Here is a 25,715-nt window from a genome sequence, read left to right on the forward strand (position 1 = left end):
CAGCCAGCCTGAGAAATGATCTGAATCAGGGACTCTCAGATTCAGGACAGAGAAAGACAAGAGTCATCAAGTCAAGAAAGAAAGCCCATTGACTCCAGCAGCAAGTCAGCCAAGTGGCACTACTTCCAGTTCAGTGCATGCAAAGTCTAAGAAGAAGGTTTACATATTGTCCAGAGATGATTTATCATTGATCTCAACGTCGCCGGAAGATGTAGAGACCGGATCATCAACCAAAAACCCAAAAATTCAGGCGGAAACATACTGGCATTTGAAGTGAATGTTTCACGAATGAGTTTGAGGCTCTCACTGTCTCGTTTCGCATTAACCATTGAAAGATTATGGTTGTTATTTATATTCAAAGAAACTACTTTGTAACCAATTCGATATCCATTGTATACAAATGACTATTGTCATTGAAATTTTAACTTAGTTTAGTTCAGTACTTCTAGGGATTCTAGGGATTATATGGAGAAGAAAATACATTTTCCTGGTATTGAATAGAAAAAGAACCGGTTATAATTCTAAAGTATTTGACACAATTATGAGTATTTTCTATCATATAGACCATATAGACATATAACTATTTTTGTCTTCGAACATAAAATCGTCCCATAAATGATTGTTGATCCGACTTTGAACTAAAAGGAATATTTATATTTGGTTTGGTTTTTTCGGCCATTTTTTGGCGACCGAAATAACAGTTTTATAGAAATAACAAACAATTAACCGAAAAAACAAAAATTATAGCTAATTGAAGATATCGACTTTTTGAGCTCAAATTTGAAAAGATATTTTAACTCCGATTATTTTTTGTAAATTTCTGGGGTTTAAACAATGCCAATTTGGTCATGTCTTGTTGGACTAAATTATGTGTGCTTTGAAGTATTTGTTGATAATACTGAGAGCGTAACGCTAATTATCCCGCACAACTTTATTGTGCCAAATTGAATTGAGACTACGTAATTGGTTGTATTAATTCCATACACGACTCAAATTTTTATACTCGATCTTTGATATTATCCAAATATTTGTTCTTTATGGATTAAGGGGCAGTCGGAACATTCAGGGCTTTGCTTTGATAAACGAGCGGTCTTGTTAGAGGGTTTTATTTATTTTTGAACGTTAAAGCGCCAGATAATTGATTATTCACGGAGAAACTCAATTTCTCTGCAGTGGAAACAGTTATCATTAATTGAGTTGAAGCTAAGATATCATGAGAGGACACATTCTGTTTTCACAGTCAATCCTAGTCTATGTGCTGCAACATATGCACAAAACAGTACGAAATGACAGCCCTTTTTCTCGATTGTTGAAAAGTTTCATTCCTGGAACTATTTTCTAATGAATATTTGAATGTTTAATATAGCAGATGATAATGCTCTGAATAAATGCAATTGGACTTCAATAGCTTCTCCGGCATTTGCACTGAGATTTATTTTTTATCAGTACCGAAAAATCGTTCTACATAATTTGACTTCAAAAACGCTTTTTATCATAGCATAGTTTCACCTCGAGTTTTGTATGTTTGGCGCCAAAAGTGCAATTCCAAAACTTCAAGTTGGTTTGTTTCAAAGAAGCTAGACTAGACACCACGGGGATACTGATGGTCGTTTTTGCACTTCCATGCTTAAGTATTTCTCTTGGATAAACAAATCAAAGTGGTTCGCTCATCACTCTTTTTGTATTTCAAAAAACAATGCATTTTAATTTATTAAGCTGATAAAGATTTAGCTTTTTCTTTTAATTAGTTAAATTAGAGTAAAAAATGCTGTTTTTACAAAATGCAAAAACTGATTCAGAAAAAAAGCCAGAACATAATTTTATTAATCTGGCTTTTTAATGTTTGACTGATTATTATACTAGCAAAACACCTCAACTAAAACCAAAAATTGCGATAGACGGCCAGCAGAACTGATATTTTTAAATCAAGGTTCAATTAAACCTGCTCCAGTAAAATTTAAAACAGATCACGTTCTCGAAAACAAATGCTCCAGTTAGTATACCAATATACTTCAACTTCAATCAGTAAAGATATATGATTGAAGAAAAAACAACTTCAGACGAATATCTTAATAACCCAAAGAAAGTGACGGAGTGTTTGAGCACAGTGTGTTTTTTCTTCAGATCAATTCCGATTGACTTTGAAGTAGCCATTTATGGCGGAATTGTTTCAATAACTACTGAGAACTAGTACTGTTCTGAGCTCAAAATCAAAAAAATGCTTCACCTGAAACCATTTTTGTTAACTTTGGTAGTTTGAACAACGCCAGCAATTCGCCATCCATTTCAGGATAATTAATTCTCGATATATTTCGTCCTTGATATACATTTCATTGAGGCCAGCTAATCAGTCATATTATTTTCGTACAACTCAATTTTTACTCTTGGTTTTTCGCATTGCCCAAAAATTATATATTTTCTATATTTTCTTTTCCCAAAAACTATTCGATATGGATCAAGGGCCAATCGGAACATTCAGGGCTTTGCCTTGATGTACGAGCAGTCTTTTTAAATTATAAGCGGTAAATGAAATCTTTCCAAATTGGATTGAAGCATACAATTGAGTTCACTATGACGTAACCAGACGGAAAATGTATCAGTTTCTACGCAGCATAGCATGCGAGAAGATACAATAAAAATGAAATGAACAGAGTTTTTTATTCATTTTTAATCAAATTTTTTTGTCGAGGTGAGAGGGCAGTCTAATACCATCACTCTTGTTTTTCCTACGTTTGGAGAAATTGAAGGAATACTTGAGTTCAATGTGGCTTTCTATCTACAGACAAATTTCGACATTTTAATTAGCGTGTTTTCATTATATCAACTGAAATCTATTGGTATACTGGCCTCAATATGGCAGGCTGCTGTTTTATTATCTCAACTGAAAGCTATTGGTATACTGGCTTCAAAACAATGCAATTGATGCAAAACTTTTGAAAAATATGGGGTTCGACTTAAGTGGCTAAAAAAAGTCAATTAAATTTGAGTTGTAACAGGTTTTTATGGTTTTAAATGGTTTTTAAATACATTATCAGAAGCATAAATTATCAATTGAAGTTTACATAGAATGTGGGGAGGTTTGGTACAAAACGAAACAAAATTGTGTTCAAACATAATATTTTTTTTTTCATTTTTTTTGCAGCCATTTTGTCTTTTTTTTCATTCAGGAACTTTTTCATTGTGACGTTGAAGGGCAAAGGTAACATTAAGGGCTTTGCGCCGATGAGAGTACACTTTTTGTCAGACAAACTTCAAACTTTGACTTTTTAACTGGCTTTTTTACAGTCTGAAAGATGTTAATGCCCTCAGTTTAAGGTCAAAGTAATTCATCTCTTTTTTTTCAAAACACTTGTAATTTGAAGGTGCGACTAATCAAGTCTATTTGAAATAATTAACGCAAAGCAAAAAGGGCAAATTAAGCCGAATCAGAAATCATTGGGCTCTTTATTTGTTTAAGTCTGTGCAATAGGCTACTGCTGTCAACAGAGCCGTACGCAGGAGAATTTTTAGCCGGGGAGGTTTTTTAAAAACTTTATCGACATATTTTCAGTTCAGCCATTTCGAATTTTTCCAACTCTGTCGGAACATCAACATGGCCATTTTCAACAAAACTTTCTGCGCTGCAAGCAATGTTTTGGAAACAAAATGCCGTTTCCTAGTACTTCATGGAAGGTTTTGACTACAAAATGCGTTTTTTTGGCGCGCGTTTCCGTTCGAAGTTAGAAAATTTTGGCGCCAAAGGCGTCTCTGGAAACTTTTTAAGGCTGATTTAGAACTGAGTTTACTGAGCTCGATATTATAATTGAATTAAGAGCATTCAACGCGATGAGTTTAAATTCATCCTCACTCGTAATACTTTCGATTGGAGAAATTTCATTCCCAAGTTCGACGAAAGTGGGTAATGTGACCTTTGTTTTGACTGATGTGTGCAACGAATAGATTAAGAAGACGGTGTTGTCACTTTAACGACCCAACTGACAAATTGATATATTGATCATACTGCCAAACACCAAACTACGCGCTGAAGTATCTAGCTAATTCAGAATCTCAGATTAGGGACGGAATTGATGCACATTTGAGCAGCTTCAGAAGTACTTTTGAAGGGATAATGGACTGTAGACATAGATAGAGATTGATCGATTCGGAATCAGTTAGTCATGATAACTGGAATAAACGGGGGGAATATCGGGAGAAAAAAGGGGGGAGGGTAACCAAGAGCGGATCGAGGGAATATAGGACACGAACAATTTAGAAAGTACCAAAACATATCTTATATGAGCAAATTTAAAAAAAAACACGTTTTTAAGTGCGTTCCTCAAAGCTCAAGTGCATCTAAGTCAAGTGCACAACACCACCCCTCCCCCCCCCCTCCTTTCCTATCCCAAATCCAGACCTGGATGTGACATCACTATTTTTGAGTTGTGGAAACAACCTATGAACAAAAATGTGGTTTTGGTATATCCTTTATTTCGCTTGTTGAGTTTCTATGACTAATATTCTCTGCTTTCTTCAACAGCCGATTACGGCTTTTTAATTACACGCTTTTGAAAAGCACAAAATTAGGGCTTTTGACATCTTCTATTCATAAAGTTTTTAACAGATTAAACGAAATGATAGATGGTTTTTTAAGAGTTGTTGTTCCGACTTTTGTAACAAAAATAACGGAATATTTGTGCTCGAGTGGGTTTTTTTCTTCGGGCAAATATTGACTTTTGAACTAGTTTTTTTTGACGGAATTTTTTCATATCATTGAAAAGGTATTGTGGTCCTAAACTTAAATATGAAAACATATTTAACCTGTGATCATTTTTCGTAAAGTTATGGGGTTTAAAGGTTGCCATTGGGAAAAATTAACGCGCGATATACTTCGCACTATTAACCCGTTAGCGGAGATTAAATCTGTTCTACTAGAAATCGTTCCAAATTGGTCGAAAAAAGCTTATTTGCCATTGTTGATTTGTTATTAGTGAAGAAATCTATCTCTATGTCCTTTATTTGGCGTGTTGAGGTGATTTTCTCAAAAATTTCAAATGTTAGTTTGAAAAATTTTCATTTTATTTATTATATTTAATTTTTCTATATTATTACTGCTCCATAGACTTAAAAGGCAGTCGGAACTATCAGGGTTTCACCCTGATATGAGCAGTCTTGTTTTGCTTTTCTATTTTATAGTAGGAAAATTATTAGTGAAATTATCAACTGAGTTTTAAAAAAATTAAGAATGCAAAGGCGATAAAGCGGCTAGAAAAACTATTAAAGAATCATCAGTTCGAAAATAAAAAGATGAGAGCCAAAAGAAAACACAATTTAGTTTTCGAACTTAATATAGTTATGGCAATAAAAAAAAACAAGACTGCACTTATCAGTGCAAAATCCTAAATGTTCAGGCAGTCCTCAAAAATGTCTGGGGGTAAAGTTTGATTAAAAATTTTGATAAAAAATTCGGAAACAACTGAAAACTTTTTTGTTTTGTTTCTTAAATCTTTCTGACAGTTACTTTAACACTCGATGGCTCAATAAGCCTGACTCAATCCCAGTTGGAAAGAGCTCAGAGCTGGGTTAATGCCGCAATTTGCTAAGCACCAATAAAAAATTTCGCGAGCATGAATTACACTGAGAATTACTACCTTCAGACAATTAGTTTCAGAAGAATACCTTCAAAAAATTTCCAGCAAAACGGTTAATTATACGGTCGAGAATGTTATGAAAAAACACTCCAAGCATAAATATTCTGTCACTTTTTTCGAAAGTGGGGGCAATTAGTAATATGATATTGGTCTTTTTACAGCAAATTCTAGAATCAAAGTACGTGGCTAGGTTTGCTACACTAATTTCATCAATATATGTCAAAATTTCAGCTTTTCTATAGAAAAGTTACAAAAAATATTTAAATGTGAGAAAATTATAATATCTTTGTCCCGTGATTATTATTGAGACGTAATTTTATCAATTGGGGAGCTGCTTTATCTTTCGACAAACTTTAACTTGCATTTCTTTTTTGTTGTCAACCCAAAACTATTCACCACAAATAATCATCCGAACGAATCAAATGACATATTAAAAAAAAACCATTAATTTGTGATTTGAACATGAAAAAAAAATCGAAAGCGTTTTCTCGGTATAGATGTTTTCTCAGAGTGGAATTTCTTGTTTTTTTTCTACAAAACAACTACTAAGTAAAGTGAGCAAGTGAGGTTTTTATATGACGTCAGTTTGTTTGGTAGTTTATGTAGTAATGATAGTTTATACGTCTTTTCTTTAGCAAACGTTACTTGATCGATTTACTCAGAGGAAGTTGGAATAATAAAGCAAAAGTTTTTAACCTGAGAAAACATCGACGCGGATAAAACAATTTCAAAATTTTTTGAAATCGTTAAAATAAAGCTGTGAAAAACCAAAGGATAGCTCGTTAACTAAGATTCACTAGCACTTCTAGGCGTAGTTATGACTCGAGCAAGAAAATTGCAACCACTTCCATCGAAGTACCAATTGGTTTTGTGATTAATGGAGAGAAAACTTTTTGGATAATTTTTAAACTCTTTTGTATTTTGATTGGATATAAGCGAAGGGAAGGCAGAGCAAAACAAAAATGATCTAAAACAAGAACGGGTCCAGGAGCAAAAAAAAACAGAAAGCAAGTATTAGAATAGTCAATATTACCAATAAGCGAATAGATTATGCATGAACAGAGTAATTTGACCAACATTTTTCGAAAATTTTTGATTTAAAAAAATGTAATTATTCGTTTAATGTATAATTTGTTCTTTTCCTTGGTAGAATTGACAATTGTAATAATTGTTTTTATCGATTAGCCCACATAAATCAATATTAGTTAGTCTTCCTTCTCTTAGACCATACTGCTCATTGACTAGCCAACCAGCGACGGAAACTTTTATGCAGCTAAACATTCACCGACTACTTGCATTGTTGTGTTTTATATTGCTCTTTTGATTTTTCTCAATTTTTTCTACATCTTCAAATTATTTTCAGTGCAGAAATTATTCAAACGATTGTCTGTCTAATCATTCTGCTTGATTCTGATTCTCAAGATGACAAAATGTTTAAAAGGATTAATAACTCAGGTAATGTCTTCACTGTGACGACCTCTCAGTTACTGAAATAAAGCTACGACACAGGCCGGATATTTCCACACCTAATTTTGTCCAGAGAAAGAAGATTAAGCGCGGTTTCACAATGCGCGGAATATCTAGAATTTTTAGCAAGATGGTGAAGCAGGTTTTCAGAAATTATCTGGTAAATTTTGTTGACCTTTTCTGGGTCAACTAAAATAGTTAACGAGCTCTCAGCAAAAGCCAAAAAGACTAATTCAAGCAAAAAAAATCGAATCAAGAACATCTTTGAGTGTAGAATGAGTGGTCAAAGTTCGCGAGGGGAGGTGGCTCTATATGAAATGTCTAATGTCTAATTAAAAGAAATCTTTTTCATATTTTGTTTCTACTTCAAGGCTTTTTGGGGATCTTTTTGTTTCATTTAAATAATTCCATCCAATTATTTTGAAATTTGAGGTCGTAACAATTTGAGCTAGTTGTAGATCTTCAACTAGATTACGATTTTCCAGCTGTTTTTAGATGGAGGAAAACTCTCATGCGCGAAGTTTTGTCGGTCAATCAGAACTCATTATTCGATGCAACTAAGCAATAAAATCCATAAAGCCAAACGTTTTGGACATTTTAAACGGCATTGATTGGTTGAGAAGTTCAGCCTATTTACGTCTGTATCTTTCGGTTGGACTGCTACTGCAGTTTGCATGATAAAAGGTCTGACCTTGAGTTGTGACTTGATTGGTTGTATGCGGGGATCCTGCCAGAACTGGACGAGGTAGAAGTCCATCGAGGCATCCGAGGAGATGTCTCTCATACTCTCCAGGTGGATCAGCACCGTCAAGTCCACCGCTTCCGCATGGGGTCTGTCGAACTTACTGGAACACAGGAACAAACACAGTGCAAGTAGGAGATTCCCTACTAGGTACAAAACTCACATAGGCTTAACCTTTGAATTAGTTCACAATAGGGGTGGCAATAGCTTACTAGGTACCAAAAGGATAACTAAAATAATTATATACTAAAACAAGTTAATATTTTTTCGGGAAAAAAAGTTTCTCGTGTAGTGGAAGATAAGTTGGCGTAATGTTTAGCGTTAATAGACTGATAGTTTAAGGGTGTATGTACGGTTTTGTATAGCAGTATATACAAAAAAGATGTTCTCGCTAAGCGATATTCTATTGTATTCTACTGCAAAACAGTTCCTATAATAAGGTTCTAATTTAGGTTCTAAAATATTTTCGAACCAAAGGAACATTCTTCTCCAAAACAGATTTTTTGGGAGATTGTTTACATAGTTCACAAATTTTTGCAGCCCATCAGATTTGAGCATAGTACATGTAAGACTTAAGACTTAAGTTTTTCATTTATTTTTAGGGGGTATTAACGTAGTCTATGAAGGAGTAGATTGTTCACATGGGCTATATTTTTGATTTTGAATTCTATAAATTCAAAAGATACGAAAACACTTCGTTTCTTGATTGTAGGAAGGGGCGGATTTAGAGGGGGTTGTATTTTTCATATACCTTACCCTTTTGGTTGTAAGCAACCCTTTCGGTTGTAAATATTTTGAACTTTCTGCAAATTATGATGTAATTTAAATATGAAAGAAAATTAGGTAACTTTTGAGTAGCAAAAAAAAGCACTGCTCAACAAAAAAGCAGAAAAATGGACCATGCTCAGACAGACTGGATAGTCTTTCATACATTTTTTTGCAAATTGCAGAAATCACAATAATTTTTATTTCTTCTTCTAATTATTATTATTATTTTTTGAGCTCTAAATCTTTCCGTCACACAATTTCGAGTAAAAAGACGCTATGTTTTTAAATTGAATTGCTTGATCGCTCAGCATTAAGCATAATGGGTGGAATACTTCGTTCCCAAGGACCGAATGCGCAAAAAAACTCATCGGCAAACCACACGAAAAAAAAACGGTCTCTCAGCTATTGAACAATTTAAAGGGCCTTGGTTGGCTGAGAACTTTTTGCGCACTCTGTATTTTGCTCACAAAAATAGTCCGTAGTTTGATGGCCGAACTTAACAGCGGAACGCCTCCTTGTGCAGAACAAAATAATTGTTTGCAGGCATATTTACTAAATACGAAACTGCTATTGGGTGTTTGCATTCGTTTTTAGTAGTTTTTTTGAAACTTTTTGAATCGATTTTCACACTTGTTTTTGGCCGCTTGTTTGTTGATACAGAATGCTCAAGATAACTCTGATTTCTCAAAAAAGAGCTTAATTGTTCAGGTACGCATTCGTAGGTCCTAAAATGAAAAGTCAGTGCCAAGTTCAAGAATGAATCATTAAGTTTCAGAATGAAAAAGCAGTGGCATGAACTCCAAATCTTTTTACTTAGTCAAAAACAACTTCAGCCGACTCTCGGTTCAAAGTCACCGGCAGGGGCGGTGCCCGCGCATCACTGCTTTGCTTCGAGTATTATACTCTGTTGGCAAGCTAAAAACACGTTGGCGCTACTGAGGCGGTCACTATTCTGCCGCTTGATTTTATGCTGCTTGAACAAAAAATATATATCTATTTGATTCTTTGGCTTAATTTTAGCCAATCAGAAATTACAAAGAGAAATTTTGGTTTTTATGCGACTGTTTTTTTTCTTTTTTTTTCCGAATTTTCTTTAAAAAAAATGAAATATTTATGCTTGGTGTGATTTTTTATAGTCAGTCAATTTTCGGCGATCAAAATAATAGTTTTTAACAAAAGAATTTGATGTCCCTTTGAAGACATCGACTCCTTGAAATGAATTGTAAAAAAATCTTTTTTACCTCCGATCATTTTTTTTGCGACGTTTTGGGAGTTTGAAAATTGATCATTTGGCCATGCTCTGGACTAATTTATGCCGGCTTTGAAACTTTTATTCAATTATTTATGCGTGGCGAAATAACATGCAAAACAAAATTGAATTGAGGCTAGCTAATCGGTCGTATTAATTTCGTACGACTCAATTTTCCCATTTTTATTTTTGATATTGTCAAAAACTGATAGTTTTTCAATATTTCTTTTCCCTAAACCTATTTGATGTTGATTAAGGCGCAGTCGAAACGTTCAGGGTTGTGCCTTGTTATAAGAGCAGTCTTGTTTCGCATCTTATGAAGGTTAGAATTTATGGGAATTCAATTTTTTATTATTATTTGCACATGTGAAAAATTTGCTTAAATTGTAATACCAGGTAAAAGCCTGTCATATTTGATGCGTTTTGCACTTGGATGGTTCTTCTCTTCGACCGACCTCCAATTGCCAATTAGTTTGATTCAATTCAATTTGGAAGTGTTCCGGGGCCGTATTTCTTGCTGCCTACGCGTTACAAGAAATTGAATGGAAATATAATACTCAATTATTGTCCCAAATAGCCCAAAATTCAAAACTTAGTTCAATTAGCTTTACTCCACAATTTTTAGATGATACTAAAAGTCATTGATTCTAAAACACCACAAAAATTGGTATTTAAGTGGTATAATTGACTGGAGATCATTGACTGGAGATCAAAACAACACCAATTTTATCTGGATCATTTTAGATATTAAAAACTAGGTAATGATCCGAATAAAAGCATAAAACTGATCATGAAAGTTAGGCTTCAAAATGGTCAAGTGTTAGGAAAACATCGTTCTGACGAACTGCTTAATTCAGACGCTTGCATTTTTTCTTTAAAAAATTTTCTCGCAAAATGTTTCTTTGAAATTCAGTTTTTGTTGCTGTTTTTTAGTTTTAAAAGTTCCAGATGTTTGCTGCGTACCCAAAAAATTGCATTTTTTATAGTACTGTAATGACGCTTGAATCACGAATGAAATATTGGGTTTTTGCTGTTATCCGTCACAGAATTTTTTCTGGTTATTTTTATAAGCTATCAGACTTGTTTTTTAAAATATACCAAGCACCAAATTGGTCATAAAACGACCCAAAAGTTGAATGCAGTATTATATATCAGTTAAAGCCCTACGAAAAAAATAAAAGACGAAGAAAAACAACGCAATTGTGAACATGGAGGACAAAAACTGAAACAATTATAATTTTTCTGCCTGAAATCTGACTTAGTAAGTCTTATGCATCTGGTTTAATTCATCTGAAATCATTTCGTAGAATCAATTTTTAGAAAGTCAAGGCCTCCAGATTACAGCTCGCTCAACATGTTGAATATTTTTTCTTTTTCCCAAAATGTCGTTTTATTTGCATACTTTTTACATATTTAACGTTCCATGTTTAACGTATACTTTTAATGCTATTAAACATCTACTTCAAAACAAATCTCAATCTGTTTGGTTGCTAAGTCGTAAACCGATGAACACCGCAAACGGCATATGAAAAAAAAATGAGAAAAAATGGGTGAAAATGCAATTTAGAGCTCCCTACTTCAGATATGCAACCACTAACATAATTTTTTATTTCACTCTCTTAGCCTGATTATTTTCAGCACTCATGTGTTTGCTATTTTTAGTGAGCCGATTAGATAGTATTCCGTCAAAATCCACAGGCTACGCGATGCAGTGCTATCAAAGTTGCCGCTTTTTATAAATTTCAATTGATTTTTTTTATTATAAGTCTTGTGGATGCAAAACCATGTGAGAAGTTTTCAAAATTAAAAACAGGCTTATCAATTTAAATTGTTTCCGTTCTTAGCACAATTCTAATTTGTTTTTTCTTCTTTTTAAATAGAAACTAATTTTCATGCTCATCTTGATGTCCGAATTTTTATTGCTAATAAAATCGCTTGATTTTTAGTTGCCCCAAAAGCTCATCTTTTCAACTTCTTGGTCGCATCTTTCTTTTCAAACACAAAATCACAGAACCATACGTATCGTAATCAGCACTAAACTTAACGGTATCAAAAAAACTTTTATGGCGCAGGCTCAGTTTGTCATCTCAAGCTGAAATTCAATTGCGTCTTATTTAAGGCAACAAGGCAACGCCATGTTTAGGGTACTTCATAGGGTGAAATAAATTGAATCAGCTATAATGGTTCATATGAGACTAGTTCATTGTTGTAAATTTTTAATAAAACAAAAGTAACTCATTGGTCTTTATGTTCTTGAGGTGCTTTGTTTGCAATCAGCTTCGTTTTTCACGCCATCATCAAAGAAGCTTTTTTCACTCAATCCACGTTCCGAATCAAACTCTTATTTGTTTCAATTCCAGACGTTTTAAGGAAATCTGTTGCTGAAGAGTAAACAAGACTGCTCGTATATCAAGGCGAAACCCTGAAACTTCCGACTGCACTATTGGGCCACTTTAACAGTTTTTTTGGTTGAAAAATTGATAACATAATCCAAAAAACAGAAAAAAAAAGTATTTTTTTCGTTTTTTTTTTAAATTAATACCCCACACGTTATTGTAATTTGTAAAGGGATGTATCAGCCCGCGTGTTATAAGAACGCAATATTTTGCGCGTTAATTATCCCAAATTGGGTAAATTAGCCATTTTCAAACCCGATAACTTCACAAAAAATGATCACAGGTAAAATTTATAAATTTGAGCTCAGAAAATCAACATCTTTCAGATGTTATAAAAAATTCCCTCAAAGTGCTAAGTTAAAAAGTCGAAAAGTGACTGATTAAAAAAAGCACCCCAAGTTTAAATATTCCGCACTTTCTTCGAAAGTCTGGAGCAACAACAAAAAAAAAACATCTGCGGCATCGCAAATTGAAGAAATGGTAAAAGGAGTAAACAGAGGTAAGGTTTCACAGTCAAAATTGAGAATTTTAATCGGGAGATCCACAAAAGAGGTTAAGGCAATAAATATTTCAGATTAAGCCGATCGATTTTTTTTTGCTCTCAAACGGCCATTAATATTTTCTTTGACTTGCAAATGTTGCAGATGAAAAGCAATGGACAACTAATGGACTAATGGACAAATAGTGAGTAAAGGCTATAAAAAGACGGTTTGGCTATTAAAAATTAAAATTAAAAGCGCCAAGGTATTTTTCATCATCAAAAATGAATGAGAGATTTTTGCGTTGCTTAATTGAGTTTCATAAATAAGCGTCATAATTCTTCGAGGATTTTTAGATCATATTTTATTTAAATGTTTGCAACTATATGTGCGTCTATAGTGCTATGACCGTTAATGCGTTTGTACTAAATCTGGCTCGCAGGTACTTCTATGCATTTTGCGGATCAAGTTAACATCCCCCCCCCCCCCCCCCAAAAGTTAAGATAACCCCAGCGTTCATTTTAATTTAAATCTACTTAGCGCTGCATGTTAAATTATCTATTCCTCTATTGGCTGATAATTTGAGCTCAGAACCAAGTTAACATCCTCCCCCCTAAACGGATTGGGGGGGGGGGGGGGGGGGGGGAGGATGTTAACTTGGTCCTATTTTGCAACGCAACCTAACTATCCTCAGTTTCTCACTTAGACCTGATGATTATTGGTTGGATCCTAAACTGACAGCAGAATATCAGACCATGTTTGTTTTAGACAAGTATTTACAGAAGAACAGTCTATTAGGAATTAGAGATCAATTCCAAATACTGCGTGTCAGTTTTTTCAAGTGCTGCTTCCGCTCACTTCGCAAGCAGACTTGAAAATAAGAGCTAGAAACTAAACGAATTAAACCCCACAAAATGTCAGAATGATACTATTCGGTATTTGCGTCTAATAACTCTTTTTTGATCGAGTGTTTTCTAAGCCGGGACAACTCGTAATAATTCAAAGGCAACTCTTATTTTTTTTTTCTGCTTTTTATAGTTATGAGCTATCAGAGATTCGAGTATTATGATCATCTATTAAAATAACCCAGGTGTCAAATTGGACTATTTAACAGATAAGCCACCTAAAAAGAAATCATTGTTCTATATCAGTCGAAACCTTCAGACGTCTATTTGAGAGACACGATCTCTGGAGAAAAAAAACAACTGCATAAAGTTTACAATAGTTAAATTCGACTTGCTCTTGTAGCATAAGACAAGCCATCTGCATTTGGTTAATTTATTTAGAATTCTTTTTTAGAATCAATTTTCAGACGACGCGAGTCATCAAACTATAGCGTTCACATACTCAACAAGACTGCTCGTATCAAGGCGAAGCTCTGAATGTTCCGACTGCCTTTTAAAGTCTATGAAGCAGTAATAACATGAAAAAATTAAATGTAAAAAAAAAAGAAAATAAAATGAAAAAATTTTTGTAAAAAAAATTTGAGATTTTTTGTGAAAATTATCCCCCCACACGCCATATAAAGTACAAAGTGATACATTTCGCTTCTAATAACAAATCAATTATGGCAAATAAGCTTCTTTCAACCAATTTGGTACAATTTCAAAGACGAATTAAATCTCCGCTTACGCGTTAATAGCGCGAATTATATCGCGCGTTAATTGTCCTAAATTGGCCAAAATGGCAATCTTTAAACCCCCATAACTTTATAAAATGATCACAGAAGAAATATCAGGTATATTTTCAAATTTCAGCTCAAGGCAAAAATATTTTTTGAATGGTATCAAAAAATTTCGTCAAAAATGGCTAGTTAAAAAGTCGAAATTTGTCTGAAGAAAAAAAAACCCAACCCGAGCACCCGAGCACAAATATTCCGTTACTTTCGTATCGAAAGTCGGAACAATAATATTTTTTAACTCTTTTTGGCTTTTCAATTTTTAGTTCTCACTGGCGAGAAGAAAGGGACAAATTGCGTATGCTTAAGGTGTTTATTATCTCGACAAATTTCGATACCCCAATGAACATTTTTACAAACATGTTTAACTATCTAAAAGGCATTGATATCTTGAACTCAAATTTATAATGAAAAATGAAATTTTGCCTCTGATTACTTTTCCTGAAGTTATGGAGGTTCACACTTGAGAGCTTTTTCAGCAATTTTAATTAATTATTGCGCGCTAAATTTCCAGTATTAATATCCAAGTTGTGTGTACTTGAGGTTTAATATGTGTGACGGGGACAATTTTTGAAAAGAAACTTTTAAAGACTTCAAAGCTTTTTGACGTTTTCTCAACATTATTGCTCCGACTTTCGTAACAAAAGTAACGGAAAATTTGTGCTCGGGGGGGCTTTTTTTCTTCGGACAAATTACGACTAGCCTACTTTGACGGAATTTTTTGATATCATTCGAAAACTGTAGCTGTCCTGAGTCTAAATTCGAAAAGATATTTCACTTGTGATCATTTTTCGTAAAGTTATGGGGGTTTAAAGATTGCCATTTCCGCCAATTTTGGAAAATTAACGCGCAATATCTTTCGCGCTTTAAACGCGTAAGCGGAGATTTAATCCGTCTCAGAAATCGTTCCAAATTGGCTCAAGGAAGCTTATATGCCATAATTGATTTGTTAATAGGAGCAAAATCTATCACTAGCATTTGGTTACGTTTTTGCCAGTGATTCCTACTGAATATGGCGTGTGGGGGGATGTTTTTAGAAAAAAATTCATCAAAAAAATTGATTTTTATTTTATTGCATTTATTTTTTTAATGTTATTACTGCTCCATAAACCTTAAAAGGCAGTCGAAATATTCAGGGCTTTGCCCTGATACGAGCAATCTTGTTGATCTTTCAAGTCAGATTTTTAAATAAAACACGCATACGATTAAAAAAAACGGTTAAAAAATTCGGACCCTTACCCTGACGCTAAGAGTCTTGTTTAGAACTACAAGTCTTGCAGACAGGAGCATTCAAAAATGAGCCCAGGCTTATCAGTTTAAATTGTTTCTGCTCATTGAAACTAATCTTGCTAATACAAAATTTCCCCTCAATTTAAAGCTAATTTTGGTGTCCGTTTTGATGTTCCAAATCTTTTTGCCCCAAATTCTGAAGACAAAGTCGAACATCGTTGGGGTCGGTTCAGTGCGGTCGGTTTTTTCTTCGGCCAAGTTTGCTTCTCAACTAGCCTTTCTTGATGGACATTTTATGTCATCTGAGAAGTATTGATTAAGTGAGCTCATATTTAAAAAAAGTGTTTATATTAGTAGTGATTGCGAGGTTACGGAGATTTTAAAGTTGCGTATTTGACCATTTTTTTATAAACATTAACGCGCGATTACTTCCGTGCTGTTAACGCGTACGCAGAAACTCAATCCGGCTCAGAATGCAGTCAAGTTTTATATGAGGCAAGGTGTGTGGGTTTTTTTAGCATCACTTTGTGCTTTTCAATTTTTGAAAAAACATTTGGGGACTGTTTTCAATAAAAAATCTGGGAAAATGTTCAGTATAAATGTATGTTTTTTGATTCACCAATTTAAACTTAGATACTTTATGGACATTAACGTTAACGAGGGCTTTGCACTGATATGAGCAGTCTTTTTCTAGCCAAAATGTTTATTTCTAGCTTCGCCAAAAACTCATTTTAAATTTTTCTAATCATCAACAATGCTGCTAAGCGAACAATATCGGAATAAACTTTGGGAAACACTTTGGGAAAAGAAATTTTTAAAGACTTCAAACCTTTTTGACGTTTTCTTAACATTATTGCTCCGACTTTCGTAACAAAAGTAACGGAAAATTTGTGCTCGGGGTGGGCTTTTTTTTCTTCGGACAAATTACGACTAGCCTATTTTGACGGAATTTTTTGATATCATTCAAAAACTGTAGCTGTCCTGAGTCTAAATTCGAAAAGATATTTTACCTGTGATCATTTTTCGTAAAGTTATGGGGGTTTAAAGATTGCCATTTCCGCCAATTTTGGAAAATTAACGCGCAATATCTTTCGTGCTTTAAACGCGTAAGCGGAGATTTAATCCGTCTCAGAAATCGTTCCAAATTGGCTCAAGGAAGCTTATATGCCATAATTGATTTGATAATAGGAGCAAAATCTATCACTAGCATTTGGTTACGTTTTTGCCAGTGATTCCTACTTAATATGGCGTGTGGGGGGATGTTTTTAGAAAAAATTTCATTAAAAAAAATTGATTTTTATTTTATTGCATTTATTTTTTTAATGTTATTACTGCTCCATAAACCTTAAAAGGCAGTCAAAATATTCAGGGCTTTGCCCTGATACGAGCAATCTTGTTGATCTTTCAAGTCAGATTTTTAAATAAAACACGCATACGATTAAAAAAACGGTTAAAAAATTCGGACCCTTACCCTGACGCTAAGAGTCTTGTTTAGAACTACAAGTCTTGCAGACAGGAGCATTCAAAAATGAGCCCAGGCTTATCAGTTTAAATTGTTTCTGCTCATTGAAACTAATCTTGCTAATACAAAATTTCCCCTCAATTTAAAGCTAATTTTGGTGTCCGTTTTGATGTTCCAAATCTTTTTGCCCCAAATTCTGAAGACAAAGTCGAACATCGTTGGGGTCGGTTCAGTGCGGTCGGTTTTTTCTTCGGCCAAGTTTGCTTCTCAACTAGCCTTTCTTGATGGACATTTTATGTCATCTGAGAAGTATCGATTAAGTGAGCTCATATTTTAAAAAAATGTTTATATTAGTAGTGATTGCGAGGTTACGGAGATTTTAAAGTTGCCTATTTGACCATTTTTTTATAAACATTAACGCGCAATTACTTCCGTGCTATTAACGCGTACGCAGAAACTCAATCCGGCTCAGAATGCAGTCAAGTTTTATATGAGGCAAGGTGTGTGGGTTTTTTTAGCATCACTTTGTGCTTTTCAAATTTTGAAAAAACATTTGGGGACTGTTTTCAATAAAAATTCTGGGAAAATGTTCAGTATAAATGTATGTTTTCTGATTCACCAATTTAAACTTAGATACTTTATGGACATTAACGTTAACGAGGGCTTTGCACTGATATGAGCAGTCTTTTTCTAGCCAAAATGTTTATTTCTAGCTTCGCCAAAAACTCATTTTAAATTTTTCTAATCATCAACAATGCTGCTAAGCGAACAATATCGGAATAAACTTTGGGAAACACTTTGGGAAAAGAAACTTTTAAAGACTTCAAACCTTTTTGACGTTTTCTTAACATTATTGCTCCGACTTTCGTAACAAAAGTAACGGAAAATTTGTGCTCGGGGTGGGCTTTTTTTTCTTCGGACAAATTACGACTAGCCTATTTTGACGGAATTTTTTGATATCATTCAAAAACTGTAGCTGTCCTGAGTCTAAATTCGAAAAGATATTTTACCTGTGATCATTTTTCGTAAAGTTATGGGGGTTTAAAGATTGCCATTTCCGCCAATTTTGGAAAATTAACGCGCAATATCTTTCGTGCTTTAAACGCGTAAGCGGAGATTTAATCCGTCTCAGAAATCGTTCCAAATTGGCTCAAGGAAGCTTATATGCCATAATTGATTTGATAATAGGAGCAAAATCTATCACTAGCATTTGGTTACGTTTTTGCCAGTGATTCCTACTTAATATGGCGTGTGGGGGGATGTTTTTAGAAAAAATTTCATTAAAAAAAATTGATTTTTATTTTATTGCATTTATTTTTTTAATGTTATTACTGCTCCATAAACCTTAAAAGGCAGTCGAAATATTCAGGGCTTTGCCCTGATACGAGCAATCTTGTTGATCTTTCAAGTCAGATTTTTAAATAAAACACGCATACGATTAAAAAAAACGGTTAAAAAATTCGGACCCTTACCCTGACGCTAAGAGTCTTGTTTAGAACTACAAGTCTTGCAGACAGGAGCATTCAAAAATGAGCCCAGGCTTATCAGTTTAAATTGTTTCTGCTCATTGAAACTAATCTTGCTAATACAAAATTTCCCCTCAATTTAAAGCTAATTTTGGTGTCCGTTTTGATGTTCCAAATCTTTTTGCCCCAAATTCTGAAGACAAAGTCGAACATCGTTGGGGTCGGTTCAGTGCGGTCGGTTTTTTCTTCGGCCAAGTTTGCTTCTCAACTAGCCTTTCTTGATGGACATTTTATGTCATTTGAGAAGTATCGATTAAGTGAGCTCATATTTAAAAAAAATGTTTATATTAGTAGTGATTGCGAGGTTACGGAGATTTTAAAGTTGCCTATTTGACCATTTTTTTTATAAACATTAACGCGCAATTACTTCCGTGCTATTAACGCGTACGCAGAAACTCAATCCGGCTCAGAATGCATTCAAGTTTTATATGAGGCAAGGTGTGTGGGTTTTTTTAGCATCACTTTGTGCTTTTCAAATTTTGAAAAAACATTTGGGGACTGTTTTCAATAAAAATTCTGGGAAAATGTTCAGTATAAATGTATGTTTTTTGATTCACCAATTTAAACTTAGATACTTTATGGACATTAACGTTAACGAGGGCTTTGCACTGATATGAGCAGTCTTTTTCTAGCCAAAATGTTTATTTCTAGCTTCGCCAAAAACTCATTTTAAATTTTTCTAATCATCAACAATGCTGCTAAGCGAACAATATCGGAATAAACTTTGGGAAACACTTTGGGAAAAGAAACTTTTAAAGACTTCAAACCTTTTTGACGTTTTCTTAACATTATTGCTCCGACTTTCGTAACAAAAGTAACGGAAAATTTGTGCTCGGGATGGGCTTTTTTTTCTTCGGACAAATTACGACTAGCCTATTTTGACGGAATTTTTTGATATCATTCAAAAATTGTAGCTGTCCTGAGTCTAAATTCGAAAAGATATTTTACCTGTGATCATTTTTCGTACAGTTATGGGGGTTTAAAGATTGCCATTTCCGCCAATTTTGGAAAATTAACGCGCAATATCTTTCGTGCTTTAAACGCGTAAGCGGAGATTTAATCCGTCTCAGAAATCGTTCCAAATTGGCTCAAGGAAGCTTATATGCCATAATTGATTTGATAATAGGAGCAAAATCTATCACTAGCATTTGGTTACGTTTTTGCCAGTGATTCCTACTTAATATGGCGTGTGGGGGGATGTTTTTAGAAAAAATTTCATTAAAAAAAATTGATTTTTATTTTATTGCATTTATTTTTTTAATGTTATTACTGCTCCATAAACCTTAAAAGGCAGTCGAAATATTCAGGGCTTTGCCCTGATACGAGCAATCTTGTTGATCTTTCAAGTCAGATTTTTAAATAAAACACGCATATGATTAAAAAAACGGTTAAAAAATTCGGACCCTTACCCTGACGCTAAGAGTCTTGTTTAGAACTACAAGTCTTGCAGACAGGAGCATTCAAAAATGAGCCCAGGCTTATCAGTTTAAATTGTTTCTGCTCATTGAAACTAATCTTGCTAATACAAAATTTCCCCTCAATTTAAAGCTAATTTTGGTGTCCGTTTTGATGTTCCAAATCTTTTTGCCCCAAATTCTGAAGACAAAGTCGAACATCGTTGGGGTCGGTTCAGTGCGGTCGGTTTTTTCTTCGGCCAAGTTTGCTTCTCAACTAGCCTTTCTTGATGGACATTTTATGTCATCTGAGAAGTATCGATTAAGTGAGCTCATATTTAAAAAAAATGTTTATATTAGTAGTGATTGCGAGGTTACGGAGATTTTAAAGTTGCCTATTTGACCATTTTTTTTATAAACATTAACGCGCAATTACTTCCGTGCTATTAACGCGTACGCAGAAACTCAATCCGGCTCAGAATGCAGTCAAGTTTTATATGAGGCAAGGTGTGTGGGTTTTTTTAGCATCACTTTGTGCTTTTCAAATTTTGAAAAAACATTTGGGGACTGTTTTCAATAAAAAATCTGGGAAAATGTTCAGTATAAATGTATGTTTTTTGATTCACCAATTTAAACTTAGATACTTTATGGACATTAACGTTAACGAGGGCTTTGCACTGTTATGAGCAGTCTTTTTCTAGCCAAAATGTTTATTTCTAGCTTCGCCAACAACTCGTTTTAAATTTTTCTAATCATCAACAATGCTGCTAAGCGAACAATATCGGAATAAACTTTGGGAAACACTCAAGATATCCTGTGATTATTTGCAATTTTTTTTTGTTCCGAAAGTTTCTTTTTTACCAAAAATATTTCGGTGTACAAAATTGGATCAACCTTGTAAAACCTTTTAGAAGCTAGCAATTCCTTCCAAATCAAAATTCCTCCATAAATATGAACAATTAACTTTTTTGGACAAGTAACTTTCATTTGGAACGCTTTCTGAGCCGAAACTGATCACTGTTTATTTGTTTGTTGCACATTGTGGGAAAAAAACGTTCCCATTAAACTGAAAAATTGGTTGGTTTCAAAAAAATTTTAAGATCAAAATTTATAATGAGAAATTTTTGTTGAAAAATTTTTCTAAGAAGCTTTAGGACTCGATTTTTTTCTGCAAGTAACTTCTTCTCCATCATTTTTTCAGTTACTTTTTTTCTGCAAGCAACTCAAAATCAAGCTTTTTCAGTCGTCATTCGAACAACAACTAAAAAATCCAAAAATTTTCCCAGTGTCAAGAAAGACCGGTTTGAAATTTTTGATTTTCGCCTAATTTTGAGCAAGTAAAGCGAGCGATCAGGCTTATTTATGCTTAACTTAAGCCGCTTACAATAAATGATTTAATTTATTTATGCTTAATTTAAGCCGTTTACAATAGTCATTACTTTCATTTTTACTCGAGTAAAGTTAGTTTTTGGAGTTTTTAACGCCATTTTGGGAGTTAAAAAAATCGAAAAAAAAATTTTGTGAAAATTTTTTAAATTTTTTTTCTTCAAAAACTGTTGTCCAGTTTGCCTATTTTTCTATGATTGTTGGATCTTTTTTCAAACCACCCAGAAAAAACAACATTAATTATTAATTTGAAAAAAAACTTTCGAGTGGTTTTTTAGGACTGGTCGGAAAATTTTTGTGCTACATGCACGGTAACCGGCTATCCTTGTTAGAATCTGTTTTTACGTTTTGACGTACAATAATTTTTTTTCAAAGTCAGATCATGATACAAAAATATGTTAAATATTCGAAAATTGCATAAAAGACTAGCACTTGAATGCGGCCAGTAGACTATAACTTTTCAGCCTACTTTGAAATTACTCAGAGGAAGACTAAATTTCACTGACACGGCATCTGATTTGGAATCATCGGAGCGGGAATTCGATCACCTGCGATGGCAATGATAGTGTTTGAAAACGATTTCTCCTTTGACCTCTAATAAATTCAAGTTTTCCATAGCCTGGCAAATATGCTTCAATGGTGGCGCCATATTAAAATTCTAGTTGCAAAAAAAACGGCCTTGAGCCACGAAAATAAAACGCTCAGTAAAAAAACTGTCTGGAGAAATAATAGAAATATCCTTGCATAAGCAATAAAATTTTTTATAGATCCTCTGCGATTCATAGACGTTTTTGTCCCGAAGTAGAAACTTTGAAATCGATACAAGTGCTGTTTTTTAGTCTACCTGTAATTAGCTGGCTGGAGGAGACCTTCGAAGCCCTGCCCGTCTGGCCTACCGTACCCACTCATCGTGGGCTCACGTGACCTCACCAGATTGGGCAGAGCCCAAAATAGTAACAACCCTGGAGTCAGACATACTGGTATGGACATGGAATGTAACAATGTTGTGGACATTTTTAGAAGCCAGATTAACCTGGTTATTGATCGATTGTTTTCATATAATAGGATGCTGTGTTGTGCTCGCTTTGAAATTACAGATGAAGTTCAAGACTGATTGATGTACACGGGATAAGAGGTCAAAATCATACCCTTGTAAAACAACATCCCGGGTTCGTAATAAAACTGATTACGAATGAAAGAACTTCACAGTTTATGTTTCAATCACATATGCGCGCTGTTGGAAAAATAACAAATTTATGGAGTAAAAAGGAAAATAAGGTACTATTTTATCCAGGAAACCAAATTCTTTTATTGGTCGTCGGAGATAAATAAATATGCAAGATGAAGGTAATTATCGATTATAAACCAGTTATAAAGGTGAGATGTAACTAGATAATCGTGGTGTGAGGGGTAGCAAAGAGGTATTAAACTGTAATTTAAAGCACACCAGATTTTTAAACAGGTACACTGGTAGTTAACCTAACTATTTACCTAAAAAGGTTTTTTATCTGGAAGACGGCGAGGCCGCTTTTGTCATTTGCGAATAATTACACATGAACTTGTAAATAATATCACGCAATACTTTTTTCCGATACGATTTTGTTTTTTAAAAGACATGAAAATGTAGTATATCTTATATTTGAGATAAACGCATTTCAGGGTGCTTAGATGTTTTTACTTGCTTCACAATCCATATTTGATACAGTTTATACCTAAATTCGCCCGCCATGGGCGTGGGTTAAATTTATTCACATTTCGCGCCAGCACAAAATTGAAGATAAAGCTCAAGTTGTTGATCCAGAAAAAAATTAGAAAAAATATGGGCAAAGCGCGACATGAATTCAAAACGAGGATTGAAAGACCTCAAGAGCTCCTCAGAGGAGAAGAGATTTCTTTCGATACTGCGATGAAGAAACGAATCGGGCCGCCGCCTTTTGGAAATGTCAGTTGATTCTCAAGGAAATATTTGGCGCCAAACTAATTTGGCGGCGGAACTCTGATTTTTTTGAAGTCTTCCTTTGACACCATACGTGGCTGGTAATTTTGTTCAAAACAACACTTATTTTGGTGGCGCATACGAGGCATTAGTTTATCTTTGTTCACTCCTAATTGATTACACACCTTAGTGGTTATATTTACACCGAATTGTTTCTTAAAAACTACCAGCTCCCTTGCCCAAATTCATTTACCATTATAGCCCCAGTTTCTCCTGTGTTTATTGGTATGCCCAAAAGCATTGTGCCGGAAAAAAGTTTGCAAACATTCAATAATTTCTATCGAGCTAAGTTAAGGTAAATAAACCACAAATGTTGGTGTGGGGCATTCCTTGATCACTATGCCCTGCTTCCTATTAGTTGTCAAAGCGGCCAGCAGACGGGAGGCGTAATATTAAGGAGATAGCAAATCTGCTTCAAAAGTAAGGTTGTCACAATTTGACCAGATAACAAAAAACACTTGAAAGGAATGAAAACTAAAAATATTATTAAACACGACGCTGTTCAATTGTAATGTAACAATAATTCAATTCTCCATAATAAAGTGATCATCAAAGAAGCGAAGCAATAAAAACGAATAATAGTTCCTTCAAATCTTTGATTATAAATGCTAACAAAGACAAACTACAATATTTTTTTAATTTTAAAAATACTATATTATCTTTACGCCAGCTTTTGTCAAAAATGTTTTATTTTTTAGCTGAGTCAAATGCCAATTTTTGATTGGTTCTTTTTTAACATTATTTGTTACAGTGAATGAACAATGCTTAGCGCCAATACGCCAAACATGCATTTCAGTTTCATTTTCAGCGTTCAGGGACCGCCAGGTACAAGTGGAAGCTAATGTAATTTGGAGTCCCACTTTCAGATTGGGACACTGCGCTGCATGGTTACATAGAGTTCATTGTTACTTTTCTCTGTTTCCTTGAATATTCCAACAAACAGATATTCAAGGAAAAAAAAACTGCAATTAAATTAGGCTACCGGACACTTCATTGATTTTCACCCGGCTGTATAGAAAGGGTTGTTGGTTTCTCACTTCAGAAATAAACCATTTCCAGTTCTGCAATTAGGAGTACCGGATCAATCTGTTAAATCTTCTTTAATATGCTTGAAAGTTTTTCAGGATTGTCTGCAGATCTAATGAATTAAATGTTTTTGGAGATATTAGAGATTAGAGAACAAACCATGTCGGTTTTCATCAGCTTCATTTACAAGAAAAAAAAATAACCCACTCAAAAAGAAAATAGATCTTTTTATTTGCGATCAACAGTATTAGCAAGCACTGAGTGCCTGAACAAAATTTGAACAGAAAATATTTCACATCTAGCTGCTAAATTAGTCAATGAAAGAAACTTTCATCAAGAAAAAAATGAGCATGAAATAAAAAGTACATCAAAATGCACCTGAAAGTTTCCAATTCAAAATTTCCAAAAGATGCCTGGATGAAACAATACAACGCGAGGAATGAGACTATTTGCAAGCTGTTGGGAAAACAACTTCAAAAGGAATGACTTTAAAAAAAATTTTTAAGCATGATTCAAACAAAAAAAAATAGGAAAATTCATTTCGAAAAAGTTCAAAAAAAGGCCGCAAGAATTCACAAAACTGCCTTGATCAGAACAAATCCCCGAATGTTTCGATTGATGTTTTTTCAATGCAGCAGTTAAATTGAAGCAATTGATGAAATTAAAAAAAAAATTCAATTTTTTTTGAGTTTTTTTGAAGTCCATCCACCCCATATGCACGCTATGTAAAGTACAAACAGAATAAAACTGCTCTTATCAGGGCAAAGCCCTGAATTTTTCGAGTGCCTTTTAAGGTCTATGGAGCAGTAATAAATCTTCCACCGACACGCCATATAAAGTACTAAGTGATAGATTTCGCTCCAAGTAACAAATCAATCAAGACAAACAAGCTTCTTTCGACCAATTTGGAACATTTTTTAAGACGGATTAAATCTCCTCCTACTTGTTAGTAGCGCGAAATATATCGCGCGTTAATTGTCCCAAATTGGCCAAAATGGCAATCTTTAAACCGTCATAACTTAACAAAAAGGGATCACAGGTAAAATAATTTTTCAAATTTCAGCGCAGGACAATAATACCTTTCGAATGATTAAATTTTTTTTTGAAAAATGGCTAGGTAAAAAGTCGAAATTCGTCTGAAGAAAAAAAACTCACCCCGAGGCCAAAGATTCTGTTAATTTCGTTACGAAAGTCGGAAAAATGTGGAGAAAAAAATACCCGAGTACAAATGTTCCTTAATTTTCTTCATAAATAGTAGAAGCAACAAGACTTCTCGTATCAGGGCGAAG

At 34.1% G+C, this 25,715-nt stretch overlaps 1 protein-coding gene across 1 annotated transcript in view; it reads right to left on the bottom strand.

Annotated features, from left to right (window-relative positions):
- Positions 1-24,065, bottom strand: part of LOC134841361 (glycine receptor subunit alpha-4-like) — a 67,201-nt gene extending 43,136 nt beyond the window's left edge. The window contains exons 1-3 of the mRNA XM_063857295.1: positions 23,666-24,065; positions 22,249-22,962; positions 7,786-7,939 (exon numbers count right to left, since the gene is read on the bottom strand). Of these exons, the coding sequence (XP_063713365.1) occupies positions 7,786-7,939; positions 22,249-22,418 (324 nt within the window). The 5' untranslated portion in view covers positions 22,419-22,962; positions 23,666-24,065. The remainder of the gene's footprint in view (positions 1-7,785; positions 7,940-22,248; positions 22,963-23,665) is intronic.
- Positions 24,066-25,715: the final 1,650 nt, after the last annotated feature.

The sequence above is a fragment of the Symsagittifera roscoffensis genome, chromosome 3, assembly GCF_963678635.1.
Source record: "Symsagittifera roscoffensis chromosome 3, txSymRosc1.1, whole genome shotgun sequence".
Classification (NCBI taxonomy): Eukaryota; Metazoa; Xenacoelomorpha; order Acoela; family Convolutidae; genus Symsagittifera; species Symsagittifera roscoffensis.